Source organism: Borostomias antarcticus (genome assembly GCF_949987555.1).
Source record: "Borostomias antarcticus genome assembly, chromosome: 5".
In the NCBI taxonomy this organism is placed as follows: domain Eukaryota; kingdom Metazoa; phylum Chordata; class Actinopteri; order Stomiiformes; family Stomiidae; genus Borostomias; species Borostomias antarcticus.
The window spans coordinates 5,658,733-5,677,800 of NC_140238.1; the positions used below are offsets into that span (position 1 = coordinate 5,658,733).

Below are 19,068 nucleotides of genomic sequence, written 5' to 3' on the forward strand. Positions count from 1 at the left end.
CAGTTATGAAAGCCTGTGGAGGATAATCTGGTTATCTTGGGCCTCACCTTATCTCCTCTAACTAGCCAGGCTCTGAAACACACTCTGCTCTGCTGTGCCACCTTCTCAGCCTGACTCTCAGTCCCAATTTACATTTTGTTTCACTTCATTAATTAGTCTTAACAGGCTCCGATTGCAGACTCCTCAGCGATTAGTTCATCCCCTAACCAATCACGTTACACAGTTTAATTCCGTCATTGCATTCAAAGGACACTGGCTGGAATTCCAACCGAGAGGTCATGCTGTGTTCCTTTTGTATCGGAGCTCCAGATTTGGCGCCGGGGATGACATCATATCCCAGTTGATAGTGTTCCAGAAACAAAACACGGAAAACTAACTTTCACCCCATCTTTGTAGTTTTAACATTCTAGACAACTTGGCCATTGTCACTCACTTTCATTCACTTATTGTTGACACACAAAGTATCCACCTTGATTGATGTCAGCAGCTGACGTTGATGAAGTCGGGATATAAAACTGAGTTCAGGTGATTATTTGATGACAATTTCAACACCGACCGCGGGAATCCCGACCTTTCCGATACGAAAGGAAATGCAGCATCACTCCGGACGGGAGCCTTTCCAGACCATAAATCACATTTTGAAAATTCTGATTCAGGGGCTGGAGCCAGGCTACCACCTTCTACTCCCCTCGATACAACCAGCCCCCAGTCACAATGATGCATGGCCCTCATTGTTGGACTTTCATCAACGGGGCTGTATTTTCAATTCAAGTAGCCTGTGTCAATGCATACAGAGTAAATGTTGTAGTTCCTCCCTATAGTGAACAGTATGCCACACTCACCCTTAATTTTTCAAGTGTTATGAGATAAATCAATTGATTTCCTTAGCACTCCCCGGAGGTACAACCAACCCCCGGTCACAATGATGCATGGCGCTCTTTGTCGGAGTTTCAACAATGGGGCTGTAGGTGTGGAGTGTGAACACGGCTCCCTTACAAAGGCCCTCCGTGCGAACTGATCCCTCACTATAAGTGGGTTTGCGGCGCTCAATAGTCCCTCTGCTCATTCATCTACCGTTGCTCCGAGCACACAGGCCGTTATTAACTCTCTGGAGATAGAGTGGGCTGTGGACGGGAGTTTGAAAGGAGAGGAGGGTAGAGCGGAGAGCCCGGGGCAGAGGTGTTACTGCGAGGTGCAGGGACAGAGAAAGAGAGGGGTGGGGTGGGGGAGGGGGGGGGGGGGGGGGATGAGGACATTGTAGGGAGGGTGTTTTGCAGAGAGAGGGGAGATGGATAGAGAGCGAGGTATATAAGGTGTGTGTATGTTTATGTACACAGCTCAGACACGGCGTGTCACACATCCTTTACACATCCACATACTGTACCGGCTGAAGGAGAAATTAGACAAATACCCCGTGATTTATTATTCCCATGTTGGAAAACTCGAGGGTTCCCATCACTGGTAACCATGTACTGTACAGTAACATGTTTGTAACTTGCGTCTGTATTTATTTACCCACCCTGGTGTGGATGGTCTTGTTCATGCACTGCAAGGACATGCATGTGGGGAATGAGGGTATTTGTGTTAGTTGAGCGTGTGTTAGTATTGTCTGTGATGCGTCAGAATGCCTGGGAGATTTTGACAGGCGCCTCAGTAAAAGGCTTTCTGTGCGAGTGGGTTCTCTAATGAACTGATGTTACACTAACGATGCTGTCTGGGATATTAATGCACAGTCCCTGTGAGAGGGAGCTGGAAGACATCACTTCCACACACACAAGATATTCTCCGCTCTGTCTTAATGTAGCATGGTGGGGTGTATTCAGATACAATGAGATGCCATGTATTTTCTTAGCAACTCTGATATTCTATACCAGTGTAGCTGTTGAGAGATGGACTGGAAATAACTCTCTCACGCAAGCACGCACGTGCACACACACTTACACAAACACACACACACACACACACACACTTCGTATTGCCCCAGGCACACACCCTGGCTAGCTCCTTATGGCCTTGAACTGGCTCCATCGTGCATTTGGAACTCCATGTGTTTGTGTGTAGGCACCATTGGTGTAATCACCAGTAGAAAAACATGCTCTTTTACATGCTGAAGTAAAAATGCCCTTCAACTACCTTATCTGCCTGTGGAAGCCTCAACATCCAGGACATAACTACCCAACCGCCCTCCAGAGATATACCTTTATGTATTACCCATGCAAACAAGGTTGAATTTCACAACCGAGGTCCTGGATTGCCATTCCCAGCTTCAGTTAAACAGCTGCCTATATGAAGGGATGAAGAGTGATTATCCTTTGAATCTCTCGATTCAAATATTTTCAATTCAAGTAAGCCTTATTGGCGTGATGTGATAATACAGTGTAGTTTCAATGCAATGTTGTAGGGTCTCCCTGTAGTGAACAGTATGCCACATTCTGCCTTCATTTTGCAACATTCGATGGTTGCTATGGCCAGGGGTTAGAATAAGATCTGACACTTGAGCTCAGTGATATTATTACTTTATTTGGGTAAAAGTAAGGATACAGTTGGTAGAAGTAAATAATTTAATACAATTGCCATGGCCCATGGTAGAGTAAGACCACCTCAGACCTTCTTTAAAAAAATGTAATTTCCCCCTTGTTCCAAGAAATCCCAGCCTAAACTCATGTGCGTCATCAAGTAAAAGAGGACTTCTTGCATGACCTCTTCCAACTGGAGAGATCTCATCTGTCTCTTATACCGTCTGTTGTCATATTGTTATGGCTGAGACCTATCATTTTCTGCTGGATTTAAATACAAGTCCTTCAGTTTCAAGGCATTTGATCGAACCATAGTCCTGCTAAGAGTCCCAGTCTCTCCTCTGTATGATTGACTTCATGCTTGGTTAAGTAGGCCCTCTTAGTGTAGCAAATGCCACAGTATTTGCACCTATAAGGTTTATGACCTGTATGCACCACCTCGTGCCTGTTCAAATCTCCCTTGTGATTGAAGAGTTTGCCACAATATTTACATTGATATGGTTCCTTCCCTGTGTGGACCCTCTCATGTCTGTTCAGCTCTCCTTTTCTCTTGTAACATTTTCCACAATATTTACACTGATTTGTAGGCATTTGTTTCTCCCAGAAAGAACAGCCACGGGTCAGTTCTAATCCTCCATTGTCACCTCTGTCAGGGAACATCTGAATGTCTCCAGCTGGGTTGGTGGGTAGAGGGTCCCTCTCTCTGTTCTCATCTGTTTGGCTTTGGTGAAGATGTGGGTTCTGGTCACTGGCACAGGGAGAGGACAACATGGAGTCTTTGATGTCAAACCTCAGCAAGTGCTGTTGCTCCTGACTGGTCCAGAGATCATGTTCCTCTTTGATGTGTGGAGGTTCTAGGTTCTCCTGTTCCAGACTGGGGCTCCACTCCTGCTCTGGTTCAGCCTCCTCTTCACACAGAGAATGAGTGAACAGCTGGGGGTCTGGTGGGGAAGAATAGACATCTTAGCTAGGAGTATGTGCACCATGGGTGGGGTTTAAAGTCCTTTAGTTTCAAGGCATTTACTCAAATCATAACCTTGCTAATCTACATTCCTTAATTTAGTAAATTATTGGTCAATTTGCGGTGTTGCCGTCCTAGTCTAATCTCAAACCACTGCATGAAAAAAACAGATTTTTGGCCCTCACTAAATCCCGTCAGTATATGAATGGCAGTGAAACCAGCCATTGGCTATGGCAGAATTCAGCATTGAATGAAACCAGACTTTTAAAAAGAAAGATCACTCGTGATTGGTTGGTAGATATACCGTTATTGGTCACTGCTGGGCCATTATAATACAGGCTTGGGTAAACACCTCCCTTAAAATAATAATTTAATTTTAAGTTGTGTATAATTAGTAAGCCTATATTAAAAATACTGCAGTTACTGAAGACTATAATGTTCAGCTCATGTGATATATATGTAGTTACAGGCTATGTTTTATTAATGTTATTGTTGGCCTATGGGTTATACTATACTCAATGACATGAATATTAATGTATTGGGGAAAAATAAACATTTGCCAGGAACATGTTGATTAAAAGTAGTCTTTATTGATACATACTACATAATCAGCTACATTACATGAGCTACTTTACATGATATACATTGATATGACATTGTCGTATCAAAGTTCGCCTACAGCTAGACCTGGGGCATCAGATGAGCCTTGAAATGTCTTTTTGCCGCCTCGGGGTCATATAGGGCTATATTTGGGGGCGTTCTGTCCGAATGTGCTCCAATGTGCAGACGTCTGTGACGAGTAGCCATGTACTTGGCATTGGCCTCCAGTCTGGCCTGCAGCGTCGCACACAGGCCGGAGAGCTCCGGGCTGCGGAAGGACGGAGGCCGTACGATCCACCCGTACACCCCCTCAGAGGTGCAGTCCTCCTCATCAGACATCATATCAAGCGTGACGCCCTTCCAGAGGTCGTTTTCATCTGCAGCCAGTACACTCTGCCTCGCTTCCAGCAGCTGTGAACACAATCAGCGCTGCTCAATGCACGAATGTAACTGAAAATTCACACAGACCAACAATATTATTAATAATTCATGCATTTGTATTCATTATTTATGCCACTGAAGATATTGGTTATATTTATAGTGTATTCATATGTACACTACTGTGTAATAAATCATACCCTCTTCCTTCTCTGTCGACTCCGGGCTGAACTCCTCATGGCTTCCGCCTGACCCACAAGGGCCGGTTGGCTGTAGCGGAAGTTCCTGCGTACCGTCTCATAGTAGGTCTTACAGGCAGCTGGAAAACAATTAAATTAGTATGTTATTAAAAATTAAAAATGGAAAAGCCACAATAAAAGTAACTATTTTTTTCTTCTTTTTTTTTACAGTAAAAGTTCCTTACATAGAATGACTATGTTATTCACACTGTGCAAATGCGGACTTGCAGCTAGAGCTTCGACCAAATTAGAAGTGACTGCCTCATTGTGAGGCGAATTCAGTCTGTGGAAACAAAATGGAAAATACATCAGAGAACATATTTATTTAATTTTATACAGGAGAATGCACGTAGCCTATTTAATCTTACCCTTGCTCCGGGTTGTAGCGCCTGCAGTTTGCTTCGGAGTTGTGAAAACGACGCACCATTTCCTATAAAATACAATACAAAAACCGTCATACAATACAAATATTTCTGGACAAATATTATCCAAGGTTCAGCAGTTTGTAGGCACTGCAATCACTGCAAACTTTTTCTTACCGAAATTTTGGGATTTTGTGCTCGTCTTTTCCTCTTTATCTCCTGCACACTGGGGTCGCCGTTAAGTTCAGCAGGCATCCTCTCCTCCAAGGATAGCAATCTGGTGTTCACTGTGGTCAGTTGCTGATTCACTGCGGTCAGTTGCTGTTTCACATCGGCAGCAAACAGAGTGATCTGACGAGACAGTCCACTCATAGCAGTCAACACTTTCTTGTCTGTGTCTGCAGGACTAGCTGAAAGGGGTTTAAGCAAGACAATAGAAAAGGTGACTGTAGTCATGTCACTCTGCACGGTGGTTGAGATTTAGGACAGTGTACTAAGCTCTTCGGCAAGATTGAAGAGGTGGGTTTTCAGGTCTAAGTCTTGTACCCCAGTCCAGGGAAACAAACTACAGGTAACTAGCCCTTCAACCCCTGAATGCATCTACTGAGTGATTTGAGAACTTTAACCATATTAAAGAATAGTAATTCTATACACAAAACCGAAATATAGCTCAATACACAACTCGGTGTGCAAAATGTCAAAAATATTTATTAAACTTTACTACGCAAAAACTCCTTATTTACATGAAGAGGAATGAAAGCTCTGACATAAGAAATTAGCTGGGCCGCATTTCCCTGTGCCATTGTAGCGCTACCTACAGTAAGATAAGTAAGATACGTTGTAAGCTCTCCCTTTAGCTTATGGGCTGCTTCCCAAAGCCTCCTTAGCTAAGGTATACCTTACTTAAGGGATACTTTAAGGGCGGTCTGAACCCATCATAAGCTGTCCGGTCATAGTTTTAGTCTATTTAGGGCAAAATTATACTTTTCAAAAGTAGAGTTGCAATATAGTGCATATCTATCTACCCTTCCCGCACCAATTACATCATGAGTTTACAATCAACTTTATGAAAATTAATGATGAAAACAATGTTTTTGTAGCCTACATAACACATCATGAGAGTGTTGTCATTTCACCTGTTTATTCTTCATGATGGTAGCCAAATAAAATATAGGGACTATCAATAATATCAATACAATCTTTGAAAAACAACAAAATATTCTTATATAACAAAGCAATTTGATGACATGGCTTTTCTGGCTGGCTGTACCCCACTACTATATATTGTAGGATACCGACAGATATTATGCAAATAGATTAATCTAATGAGGCCGGCTAGACCCATAGTATATAGTTTGCTATATAACTTTTTTGTATTCCTTCTATGTATGTAACTCTCCTACTGTATACTATTTGCCCCACTATTTTAAGACTGTATATTTATTTGCCCAGGGACTGCGGGTGGAAATTAGCTGTTTTAGCTATAACCTTGTACAGTGCATCTCTCCCTATTCTATAGGGTCAATGACTACTGTACCTTGTCCCCGTCTTAAAAATAAATAAAAATCAATCAATAGTAGGGTGGACTGGACACAGGTGTAATTGCTTACTGTACATTAGTGAAGGTCCCGTTCTATTTATTTGGTCACAGCCAACTCATGCTTCATGTATAGGCTACATCATGGCTGCATTACAACACATCTTTGTATTGAACCAAAGGTGACGCTGTTCGCATAGGTTCATGTTAATAATTTAATCATGAGCAAATTCAGTGCTCTGGATGTCCTCTAGAATAGTGCTATCCTCTCCAAATACCAGCTGAGAACAAAATCAGTCAACCATTTAGCTATAATCATCACCTTATTAGAATATTTCCTGGCCTTTCAAGAAGTCCCAGAGTAGGCTTTTATGTCCCAATCCATGGTCTTTATTTCATATTTTGTAGGCTATAATGTATGAATTGGAACTATCATGAGGTCTTGCCTTAAATAGATTAGCAGATGAGATATGTAGGCATAGCTTACTTTTTGGTAATATTAGACTGAGGTAAAATGATTATGACCACACTTATATTAACACATCATTTATTTGACTTTGCGGCATCGATTAATTCATTTTCAGCGCTGCGCCCAGGGACAGCTCCACCTAATGATGTATCTTACCAGCTCTTTTAAGGATACCTTAAGGCGCACGCTAAGGGATAGTCTGGGAAACACTTGTAGGGAAAACAGCTCCTTCACTAAGGTATAGCTTAGAAACCTAAGGCTGTACCTAAAGCGCTAAGGTACAGTACATCCAAACTCGGAAACGCAGACCAGATCTGTCTTCCTCCCACTGTCTGTCCTCCTCCCACTGTCTGTCCTTCTCCCTCTGTCTGTCCTCCTCCCTCTGTCTGTCCTCCTCCCACTGTCTGTCCTTCTCCCTCTGCCTGATTGACAGAATCCTATCTGCATGCAGGGTTTGTAGTCTAATACAAAATTCAGACAATGGCATTCGGAATGAGCGAACATAGGCAACAGGGAGGTTTGCACATTTTCAGAGATATTAGTGTTCCCATAAGGACCCATGTCTTTAATTCACAACCATTGTCTCATAAGTACAAAGTGCGCTCCCATGCTTAATGGTGACAGCCTTTCCACTCCATTGGCTAGGATGCAAGAGCTATGGGAATATGGGAATTAAACTAGCTCAAAATATGATCCGCTCGTTATTGTTTAACACCTTTACCTTTACTTCTCTCGGTTATCTATAGCCTAAATATTGCACCCATCAAGGTTTTGGCTACATTCAATCTGACTCTGGTAATGCATTAAACTTTTGCATAGGTGCTAATATCATTACAAAGCCCCTATGCTGTGTTCACACCAGGCACAATTTTCCGGCTGCGCGGCGAGTTTACATAGAAAGTCAATACAGTTCACGCGAACTGGGCGCCGCGAATCAGGCGGCCGCGGCGGACAGGATTCGCCGCGCGGCAACATTCGCAAAAGTTACATTTTTTTTAACTTTCTGCGGCGGATTCGCGCGGCAACCCATTGGATCCCGCGGCGAGATTGGGGTGAACTGGGCGGCGCAAATTTTCTTTCTGAACACAGCATTAAGGGCCTATATGATATCGTACAGCTTGCTGTACAACATATCAATTCACCAGCAAGTTTATTATAGTATTATTCAAAAAAATTAAAACTAGGTGTGAAATAACCTTTTAGTTAACTTAAATGAAAACAAAAACTAGGCTTTATTAAAAAAAACTAACTAAAACTGTAACTGTTTACAAAATAAACAAAAATTATAGAGAACATTTCTTTAGTTTGTCTTTTTCATTTCATACACAAGCCTATGGTATTTTGGGTGGATATGAAATCTATGCTCCTTTTTTTCTGTGTCCCTGTGACTGACATGCTCCAGATGGTTTGTTTCACACAGAGTGAAACAACATGAGCTCGACGGGATTAGGATAGTCTTACAAGGCTAGCGCAAAAGAAAAAAAATTAAAACTAACACTGAAACTAAAAAACGAAACTAAAACTGTCATTTTTAGTCCATGCCCCTTGCCTGACATGGTAGCGAAAGTAGGAATGAAGTGTCAGAATACATAAGCCTAGTATTTTGGATGGATATGAAATCTTATCTTATTTTTATTTTTTTAGCTGTGCTACTTTTAGTCCATGCCCTTCGCCTGACATCATGGTGGCAGAGTCCCCTTTGTAACACTGAATAAACTGATGAACTGTTCAATGCACCATGCATTGACTTACAAAGTTGGCTTGCAACCTTACCTTACTACTAGGTGCACCATGTTTTATCAGCTATCATTTGTGTAGTTAAACAGCTTAACAGTAAAGTAGCTAGATGGCTAGCATGTGCAATTGTTATACCTTTGTTATATCCATACTGGATTGATGGGGGGTTAAGTACGGTTCCCCTTTAAGGCTTTCTGTCCACCGGCAACTTTTTTCAACTGAAATGAAAAAGCTCATTGCGCTATAGCGCTAAAAAGTGCTTAGAACAAGCACAGCTCTCGTCTCTATAGCGCCCTAGAGCTCACAGCAATTACATTACTGTTTCACTTCGTTACGTGTTGTCATTTGTTGTCTATGGTTGTCATACCTACGCATCAGCAATAACATAATCAAATCTCCCTCCCCCATGGAAATCGGTTAGCGTGGAAGCAAAGTCACAGTGAAGTTCTCAACGGAGTGTAACAAGTTCACAATTCTGTCTGATATCAGGCTACAAACATACTGTACGACAACCCCAACAAACGCCAAATTCAGCAAATTTTATCAGGAGAAAACTGATTCCAACAAACACCAACAAGTATAGCACACCAACCCAACAACTGTTGGCTGTTTGTGTTTGTTGGCCATTGTCAGGGCAGTGTGAATTGGCCTTAAAACATGCAGTCATCTGGAGCCCTGCCCAGGTTCTCCCTGGTATGAATCGCCTCTGCGTAGTCAAGTGTACCCTTGTATTCTTAGTGTAACAAATGCAAGTTTTGGCACCTATGATTTTTGTGACTTGTGTCTTTTCTAATTTGATTTTCAAATGAAGCATTTACTATAAAATGTACGGTGTACTGTAGTACTGTGTACCAGCACATGCCTGTTCAAGGCTCCTATGTAAGTGAAGAATAATTTGCCACAAACTTTACACTGTTGTTCATTCCGTGTGTATCATCTCATGTTTGTTCAGATTTTCTAAGGTACAATCTGCCACAATATTTACACTGATATGGTTTCTTCGTGGCGTGTAGCCGCTCAAGCCTCTTCAACTCGTCTTTGCTTATGTAGCATTAACTACAATATTTACTACAATATTTATACTATAGATGGGCATGTTTCTTCCAGAAAGAACAGCCAGGAGTTAGTTCTGATTCTCCAGTCACCTCTATCAGGGTACATCCGGATGTCTCCAGCTGGGTTGGTGGGTAGAGGGTCCCTCTCTCTGTTCTCATCTGTTTGGCTTTCGTGAAGATGTGGGTCCTGGTCACTGGCACAGGGAGATGACAATATGGAGTCTTTGATGTCAAAACAAGCTTCTTTTATATTGTGCATTTCATACACAGAGGCAACACAATGGAATTCACAGAAAGAAGGGAGGGATACATAAACTGATCCTGCCGCTAATTTATCCAACCTCAGCAAGTGCTGTTGCTCCGGACTGGGCCAGAGATCATGTTCCTCTTTGATGTGTGGAGGTTCTAGGTTCTCCTGTTCCAGACTGGGGCTCCACTCCTCCTCTGGTTCAGTCTCCGTTTCACACATAGAATGAATTAACAGCTGGAAGTCTGGTGGGGAAGAATAGACATCTTAGCTAGGAGTATGTGCACCATGGGTGGGATTTGAAGTCCTTTAGTTTCAAGGCATTTACTCAAATCATAACCTTGCTAATCTACATTCCTTAATTTAATAATTTATTGGTCGGCTTTCTGTGCTGCCATCATAGTCAATAATCTCAAACTTTAGATATGTCTTTGTCAAGTCAACGAGTAGCAATGATTAGGTAAACTTGTATATTTGGATTTGCAGCAAGCTAGACAAGGCCCTACTTTGGCATATCAAAAATATTTTTGATGCACAATGCTTATCTGTATTCGGTTTCTGCAATCAAAGACAACTGTAGAAAGAGGCTTATTAGATAGTTGGTTCTGATTCTCCACCTCCATGAGGGCTCATCTCCATGTCTCCAGCTGTGTTGGTGGGAAGACGGTCCCTCTCTCTGTTCTTCTCAGTTAGAGTTTGGTGAAGATGTGAGTGATACGAGTTATTCTGACCACCATCACTTCTCATAGAGGAGTCTCTGAAGTCAGACTCCAGCTCTCGAGGCTGCTGTTGACTGGTACAGCGATATTGTTCCTCTTTGATCTGTTGGGGTTCTAGGTTCTCCAGACTAGGGTTCCACTCCTGGTCACAGTGTTGCTTCTCTGGGAGAACGTCCTCTCCACCCAGAGGGCTAGTGAGCAGCTGGGGCTCTGGTAGGGAAATAGTGAGAAAGTAACAATCATTTGTAACAATGTGTTTTTTTGTGTGTTGTATTTCATTCGATATGTACAGATTGTCTTGCCTGTGTGGTAGCTAGCTAACTAACTGGTTGAATGGTTAGCAAGTTGCGAACAGGTCAGGATAATGTCAGACGGGTCAAAGGCGAACCTTTGAATGACGAAGTAACCTAGATAAAGGTTTGCTTTTGTTGACCCGTCGCTTTGCACGACGAAGTAACCTAGGGTAAGGTTAGATTTGTGTTCTGACTTACAGTGTATTTTTCTGTTTTGGTTTATTTTATATCTATTTTTATGTGAATGTTCTTCCTTTGCCTCGTTTAGCACCAGCTGCAACACTCTCCTCCAAATTCATTATCTCCGTTAGCAGGGCTAACGTTGCACTCGGTTAACCTCTCCCTGTGCCAGGTTATTTTGGGGGAGTTAGCCGTTGGATTGTTATACTTAAATTATCCTAGCCAGATAGCTAGCCAGATAGCCAGCCAGATAGAAACAAGCCCAAGCTTGTTTGATAACGTTATTTGATTCAGACATAACGTAGGCAGCCTGGTACAGTCCAATGACCAGTTGCTGGTTAGCTATGAGAGGCAGGATCCCAGCTGACCGTTGCATCCCCCCAACCCGCAACGGAGGGCTATCAACTGGGCTGGGACTCCCCCTCTCATCGCTAACCAGCAACTGAGCCAAATGAGCTAAAGGTGGTTGGCTAGCTCGATCATGAAATTACTCAAACTGAATAAATATGACACCAATAAGCACACCGGTGCCAATAGTTAGTTTTTTAGACAATTTTTTTTTCCCACCGACAGATTTAGTTACAATGTTTCAGCCCACCTCCATCCTAATAGCAGAGTTGAAGATGCTAGTATTAGCTACTTCCTCACACTAGTCATCACTTACACCACCTCCCAGGGTGGTGTAAATATTTAGTTGTTACTAGGAACTAGTCGTGAGTGGTGCAACCCATTTAAATTTAGTAGTGACTAAATCTCAAGTTAGTCAACACTTAGGCTATGACTAGGCCTAGTCACCACTACACTTTGTGAATTTAGAGCTTAACTGTTATATCATGGATAGGCCTAGAGACAAAAGACGTCATTGTTACCAGCGTTGTGTAGCCAGCGTTCACTGATATACAATAAATATATGACAATATTGTTTTCACCTTGACGATACTTATTGTGAAGTTTCTGTATCGCGATATATTGTGGCACGATATATTGTTACACCCCTAGTAGAATGCATTAAATATGATATAGTTGGAGACAAACTTTATTAATTCTGGTGATCATAGTTAATTTTCAATCACAATCCGAATTATGTATATATTTTTTGTAACGAGGTGGTAAAGAACTACATACGGCATGCATGACTCATGCGAGCTTGCCGACTCTACCAGCTAACATCTAACACAATACAACCAAATTACAAATCAGTACACCTACGAAAATGCCGATATGCATTGCATGGCTGGTAGAATACTTCAGCAATAACAATAAGTGCATCCCACGTGCTGACAATCATTTTAGATCTGGCCATGTAGAAAAATGGCGCTATTCGCAGGGGAAGCTGTTAGGTGTCGTCAGGGCTAGCATGAAGGACCGGTCATATCATGTTACGGTGAGTTAGCATCATAAGTGAGCCTATTACGGTTAGGTGTTAAGGTTAGGGTTACGGACCAGTAAGAATAGCCAGGCGCACCTGCGGATCAGACCAGCTAAGACCAGTCTGACCAGCTAATACCATCCTAACCAGCTAAGACCAACTTGATCAGACCATACTGACCAGCTAAGACCATGCTGACCAGCTAAGACCAGCCTGAGGTTGACCAACTAAGACCAGCCTGAGGTTGACCAGCTCTTTGGGATCTCTTGGAAATTAGTAGAATTTGCAACCATTAGTCTCATACCGATGGGAGCAATCTGGCGCAAAGCACAGCATTCTTCTCATGAGTGACGTAGGTCTACATAAGTACGCCCGGCTCTGTAGTCCATTTATGAAACGAATGGAGCAAATTCAAAAAATTTGAAACGCAAAATACAGTTTGAAATTCTCACAGTTAGTAGGTTATTACTGTAAAGACACTCACAAGTTTTTGTTTTGATAACTTCACCGAAATGGTTTCGTAATAATTATTAGAAAATCCGGTCTATGGGAGTTTACATTGAAACTCTTCTCCGATAGGAACAAATCTCCTCCTTGGGGAGGAGAGCCTGGTATCTATTTACTAGTCTCTCCTCGGGGAGGAGAGCCTGGTATCTATTTACTTCACTCTCTCCTCGGGGAGAAGAGCCTGGTATCTATTTACTAGTCTCTCCTCGGGGAGGAGAGCCTGGTATCTATTTACTTCACTGCCTTAATCCCGCCCCATCATCCGGCTCGAGCCTGTAGAGCCCACCTCCAACATCCGCTTGCTTTATTTTTCCTTAACCGGTAGTTCTCCTCGCAACTTCTTTTACAATTTTCGTCGGTGTTATGCCTGGTGATGCCATCGCGAATGTTATCTACTCGAAACTTCACCATGTGTAGCCTACAGTAAAAACATTACAACTGTTCTTCTTCCGGTCCAGACCGGATGATTATCGCGCTTCCGCTCTAGACCGGATGATTATCGCGCTTCCGGTCCAGACCGGATGATTATCGCGCTTCCGCTCTAGACCGGAACAACACCGAACGAGAAAGAACCCAGACTAATGCTACCTAATTGCTCTGATTCTAACTGGTGTGCTAGTTGTTGTTTTTTGGGAGGGGGGGGGGGGTTATAGACAAGCTCTGTGAGATTCTGCCTGAAACGGGAATCTGGCAAAACCCGTAACGTGTATTGTTTTAGGCGGGTTATAATGTAGGTAAAACCCTCTAGACACGCTTTGGAACACGGCACCAATGGATTTCGCGCGTTTAATTCCCATCAGCACCACTTCGCCCTGATGACTGATCAAACCAGGGAGACGGACTGAGCCAGAGAAGAAGTTCTTTCAACCACAGGGGCTACAGGCACAGTAGGCTACCTGTACCGGAGGGGCACCAAAACAGCCTTGATAATTATCCACTCGAACGAATGCAACCCCGTGAAATTTTAACTTGTACACATTATTTTTTCGCACCAAAAAATGTCGCATATCGAGTCCCAAATGGACACAAACCGTAGGCTGCAAGCTAACTAGCAGCCCTAGACATACAAGTGATCGTGTTTCAGGACTGAGGCGGCGATATCATCGTTTTTGAGGATTATATTAATGGATGGAGATTTGAGGAGTACTGTTGTCGTACGAACCTGCCCTGTGCAACTTTATCACGGGTTTGATAGCGATGTCCAGCATCCTCCTTAACCGTTCATTTTCCTCTTTTGAACGGGAGATTTCCTCCTGGTACTCTGTGATTATCTTTTCCACGGTCCCGAAAATCTCCTCAGCTGCCGCTGTTAATCGTGTCGTTATTGCTTCTCTCAAAAAAACAGATTTAGACATTTCTTGGCTGCTGGGAATTGTGTATGTTAGTGTTTTCCCTGTAATTCCCTTGTTTCGATGAGCCATCTAGGACAGGAAGCAATATGACTTCCTCGGGGGTTTTCTGTGTTCATAGCTGGTTGACAGTGTCAGATCATTACTGACACCTATTGGTCTGGTGTGGTATGGACAAATGCTTATGAAACCGGTCACCTTTGGAAGACTATTGCACTGAGAGCGTTTGATGCTGACAGCAAGACAGAGAGGCAGTTTAATGGGGACAGTTGCAGCCCTGGGCGCCCTGTTAAGAACACTGATCGGTGTGGCTCTCACCGGGCCTGACACACACACTGGCATTGACAGATGATGGAGGGTGGCCAGACAAGATTGGATGTGTGTGGCTGGTTAATAGCACTCAGTATTCTCCCCCAGAGACCACAAAACAGCAGAAAACAGCAGTCGCTCTGGGCTCTCAGAACCGTGGAGCCCACAGCTGCATTTCTCTGTGTTGACAGAGTCAATAGGCTAATTATGGATCGTTCTTATAGATTTTCTAGGTGTCTCACTCACAGCAGCACTGGCTCATCAGTTGAAGATGGTCAGTCCTCATTAAAGCTCAAGTCAATGTTGTCCTGCCTGCTCACAGTCCTGTCCTGTTGATTGTAATAGTATGTCCATCTGCTAAATGTCCCTGTGCTCATCTTGTCCCCATGACTGCAGGACAGCAATTAGTTTCCGTTAATACCCCACTGGGCTGGGCTGGGCTGGACCCGTATTTCGGCTGACATTGAACCCCTCTTCAGCCTCTCCTCAATGTTTTGTGTGGGTGTGTGTGTATGTGTTGCGCTGCATCACTGACAAAAATCACATTCTGCTAGCGCTTTGTTCATCCTTCAGCTAGGCCTGTATCGTGGCTGATTTGTTGAAAGATCTGTAAATAATTCAAAACGATAAATTGGCTTCTTTGGCTGGGATAGGCAAAGTGTATAAACCATTCCACTCAGCAGAAAGACCACTTTGGGGTCCCCCCCCTGGAGGTGCCTGTGACAAATAAACTAGAGCCTGTTTCATGCTAATGCATAAACGGACAGGGCACAGATGCAGAGGCCATCTGCTGCGATCACAGAGAAGGCTCGCAGACACGTCACGCACATCCAGGACAATGTCACTATGCGACAGGCTCCGCAGATGCCGTGGAGGTAATGATTGGGCATGTCACATCTGTTGTCTTGTAAACATTAAGCAAGCATGGAACAATTCAAGGATATGCTAGCGGAGCATGTGAGAAAATACCATCACCTGTACGATTCAACTTCTAAAGGCAAAAAAAAAATCCCTCTATGACATGGTGGGAAATCACAGAAGTGCTGAACACTGATGTCACTGAGTTTCTAAGTAAATGGAAAAGCAACAAAACAGCAGACTGAGTACTCAAGTGGGTTGAGGCAGGTGAACCAAGGAGGTGCTCTTTAGCAGGGAGGAATAATACCATGGAAAAAACTAAGGCAGCTCTTCTGGTACAAAATTAAAGAGCCTTTATTATTGGGCTAGTTCATAATGAGAACATTTTAAAATGGCTACATGTTTCGGCCAAGAGGCCTTCATCGGGGCAGATCAAACAAACATCTACAGCTGCAGTCTTAAACAGAGACACAGACCTGAGTGGGGCATACAGTATGGGCGGAGCCCCTCAATCATTCAATCATCAGAGGTCAACAATCTGAGATCAACATGGCACCTGCAGCAAGGTGAAGTGTACAGAAAATATTTACAAAAAACATACAATCAATAAGATGTTACATCAAAGACAGGATTTAAATTCAGGAGTTTTCACAGATTTGTCAGTCTGAAGAAAAAAAAGAGGCAAAAAACAGCAGAAGGGGGGGGGGAGACACCCACATTTTATATCATGCTGTTGTAGCCAGGCTCAATCTGCGTTGTGTTTACGGAGCACACTGGAGGACGACGTGCATTCAAATATCTCTTTTATTGTTGACTGTTCCTGCATGGACATCTGCATGGACATGTAGACAGGGCACGAGAACACATTAGCCTCTGGCAATAGTTCGTTGCTCGTTGGCTAACCCTTGTTGCACCCATATTCCGCAAAAGGGGCTAGTTATGCACAACACGAGGCCGCGCGAGCTACCACAGCCATACAAATATACATAACTATTCACATACACACACATTTCTGCATCGCCAAAGTAAAAATACTAAAATGAAATAATACATCAGGAAGCAATCCAAAAACATGGCATACCTGCATGGACATGTAGACAGGGCACGAGAACACATTAGCCTCTGGCAATAGTTCGTTGCTCGTTGGCTAACCCTGCAGTCATGAAAACGGGGAAACATTCTTTTTATATTCTTATGTGAAATAAAAGTGACCTCAAGTCTAACATAACTCATTCAATATGAAATACTTCAAATCTCCCAGGGGGGGGGGGGTTACATACATTATAACAGCAGACTAAGTACTGTCACAAGATTAGCTTAGACAGACCGACAGCACTGACCTTGTTGCACCCATACTCCGCAAAAGGGAAGGAAATATAGATGCGCAGACAGTTAACCCCACAAGGTCACGCCCCCAGATACCCCAAAACCAATCCCCAGCCCTTTGTATAATAAATCAACCAATTAAAATAAAAGGCGAGCAGAAACCCAAGGAAAATAATAATAATTAAAGTTATACAATAAGAAGATCTAGTGGAACAATATTAATCCTGTTACACTGTCATGGCTGCTGCAACACAGGAGGTACATTGTACAGACTGCTCAGTCGGCCGCTGGACTGTACCATGAAGGACTAGCCCTCGCTCGCGAGAGTATAACCCAGGCATCAACGTTTATTGTTCTGCTGTGGGTGTCGATTCTAGCTGAAGTAGATTCATGGACAAGTCTGTGTGGATAAATTAATTGCGGAATAATGCTCGACATTGTGGAAAAGATGTGACATAATTGTCAGAGTATCTGGCTGTGTTTGGTGCCTGAGCAGAGGGTGTTGTGTATCTGTGCATGTATCTGAAATATGAAATTGCTCTCCATGCTAAAAGTGATATTTCTCTTAATTGTAAACGGTAAGTATTGAGAATCAGCATCTGGAGCTAAAGCTCCACTAACCTCGGATATGACACCATAGTAACCCGAAGAAAGTGAGTGACTGTGAGAGACATCATCCGCATTCTGGGCTCCCTGCCCAGTCAATAAACATTTCATTAGTGGTTAATCACATCCAACGGCGTTGTGCTTGAGTGAGGCATGGACAGGCACTTGTACAGACATACAATAGTTTCCTTTAATGTGGTGTTAGCATTGGCTGAAGGACCTAAGTTTAGGACCCTAGTGCATCTGGGGATAAATAGCTTATGCTTCAATAGAAAAGACAATTATAGCATGGTAGCCTTACTACTGTATGTGTTGCTGTGCTATGTATACTCCCAGCGAACGCCCCGTCTTTTGAAGCGTCTCTTTTTTGATGTGATTGCAGATGCTACGTCACCTCCAACCCATTCGTCAATTTTACCCCTGGTTCCGTCTTTCTGAACAAGGCGGAGGAGGGAGGGAGAGAGAGAAGGGAGGATGTATTGATCAAGTTAGACCTGATCTGAGAAGAAAGAGATTAGAGACCCATGCGTTTGATGTACTGTAACCTCTCATAGAAGTCTCTAACGCCTACACAGACTGTCTATGCATGCGCACACACACACACACACACACACACCAAAGACATATTACCGAACGGCCTACCAGGCCCAAGAGCTCAGGGGGCCCTTTCTTGTGGCATAGTCAAAGGGCTTAGTCATTCATGTCAATAACAAGTCACAAGAAAGAAACTATACTGATACTTTTTAAATTAGTGTTTATCTGTAGTACTTTAGAGGGGCTGAGTACTCCATGCAATATGAGGCCTTCAACTATTTTGGGCCCATAGTTGAGAAATCCAAAAAGCAAGTCCTCCCCATTAGGTCCCTCGAGTCAAAACCGAGCTGGGTAAAGCTGCTTTTATTGTGAGATTTCTCTAATTATCTTCAAATTGGATTTGGATGCCGTGTCATTGGGCAAATTCTAAAAAGTAATTAATGAAATGTGTGGGTGAAGGGGGGCCTTTATGTGTCTGTGCCCAGGGACCCATCATTTCATAATCCATCTATGACACACACCCCTCGAGCTCTGCCACTGGATGCAGAGGCACACAGCATCAACAGTGTCGTTATACAGTAGATGCGCACAGTAAGGTGTAGTATTGGTGCATTTCTCTACACTGAGCTGAAATGAAACAAGTGCACATAACTTAGGTAAATAAATATTGACAATATTTATTTACAACACATAAAAACATTACTAGAAAAAATGACAATTTCCTGCATAAAATGTGTGTGAATGCTGAACAGCTGACAAAGAAATCACAAAAGCATTGCTGAAAATGCATTATGTTAGCCTAAATGGGGCAAAATGTGAACTAACTTGAATGCAACGCCATTTAGTACACAATACATAGCCTATGTTAGCCTACATAGTTACTAACATCAGAAGACAGACCAAACTGTGGTTACATT

General features: G+C 43.0%; 2 protein-coding genes across 3 annotated transcripts in view; one reads left to right on the top strand and one right to left on the bottom strand.

Annotated features, from left to right (window-relative positions):
- The window catches only part of LOC311308913 (palmitoyltransferase ZDHHC14-like), a 69,896-nt gene that overhangs the window by 29,406 nt on the left and 21,422 nt on the right, over nucleotides 1–19,068 (top strand). The gene's annotated exons all lie outside the window — the stretch shown is intronic.
- On the bottom strand, nucleotides 4,159–10,757 carry LOC311309148 (uncharacterized protein C14orf93-like; the record flags this gene model as incomplete). The annotated part of the gene is made up of 8 exons (XM_084438327.1): nucleotides 10,719–10,757; nucleotides 10,196–10,346; nucleotides 9,945–10,048; nucleotides 5,234–5,466; nucleotides 5,063–5,124; nucleotides 4,880–4,977; nucleotides 4,656–4,774; nucleotides 4,159–4,488 (listed from the first exon to the last, which is right to left on the bottom strand). The coding sequence occupies exons 1-8, from the start codon at nucleotides 10,738–10,740 to the stop codon at nucleotides 4,159–4,161; spliced, it is 1,119 nt and encodes a 372-aa protein (XP_084294453.1). The 5' UTR covers nucleotides 10,741–10,757.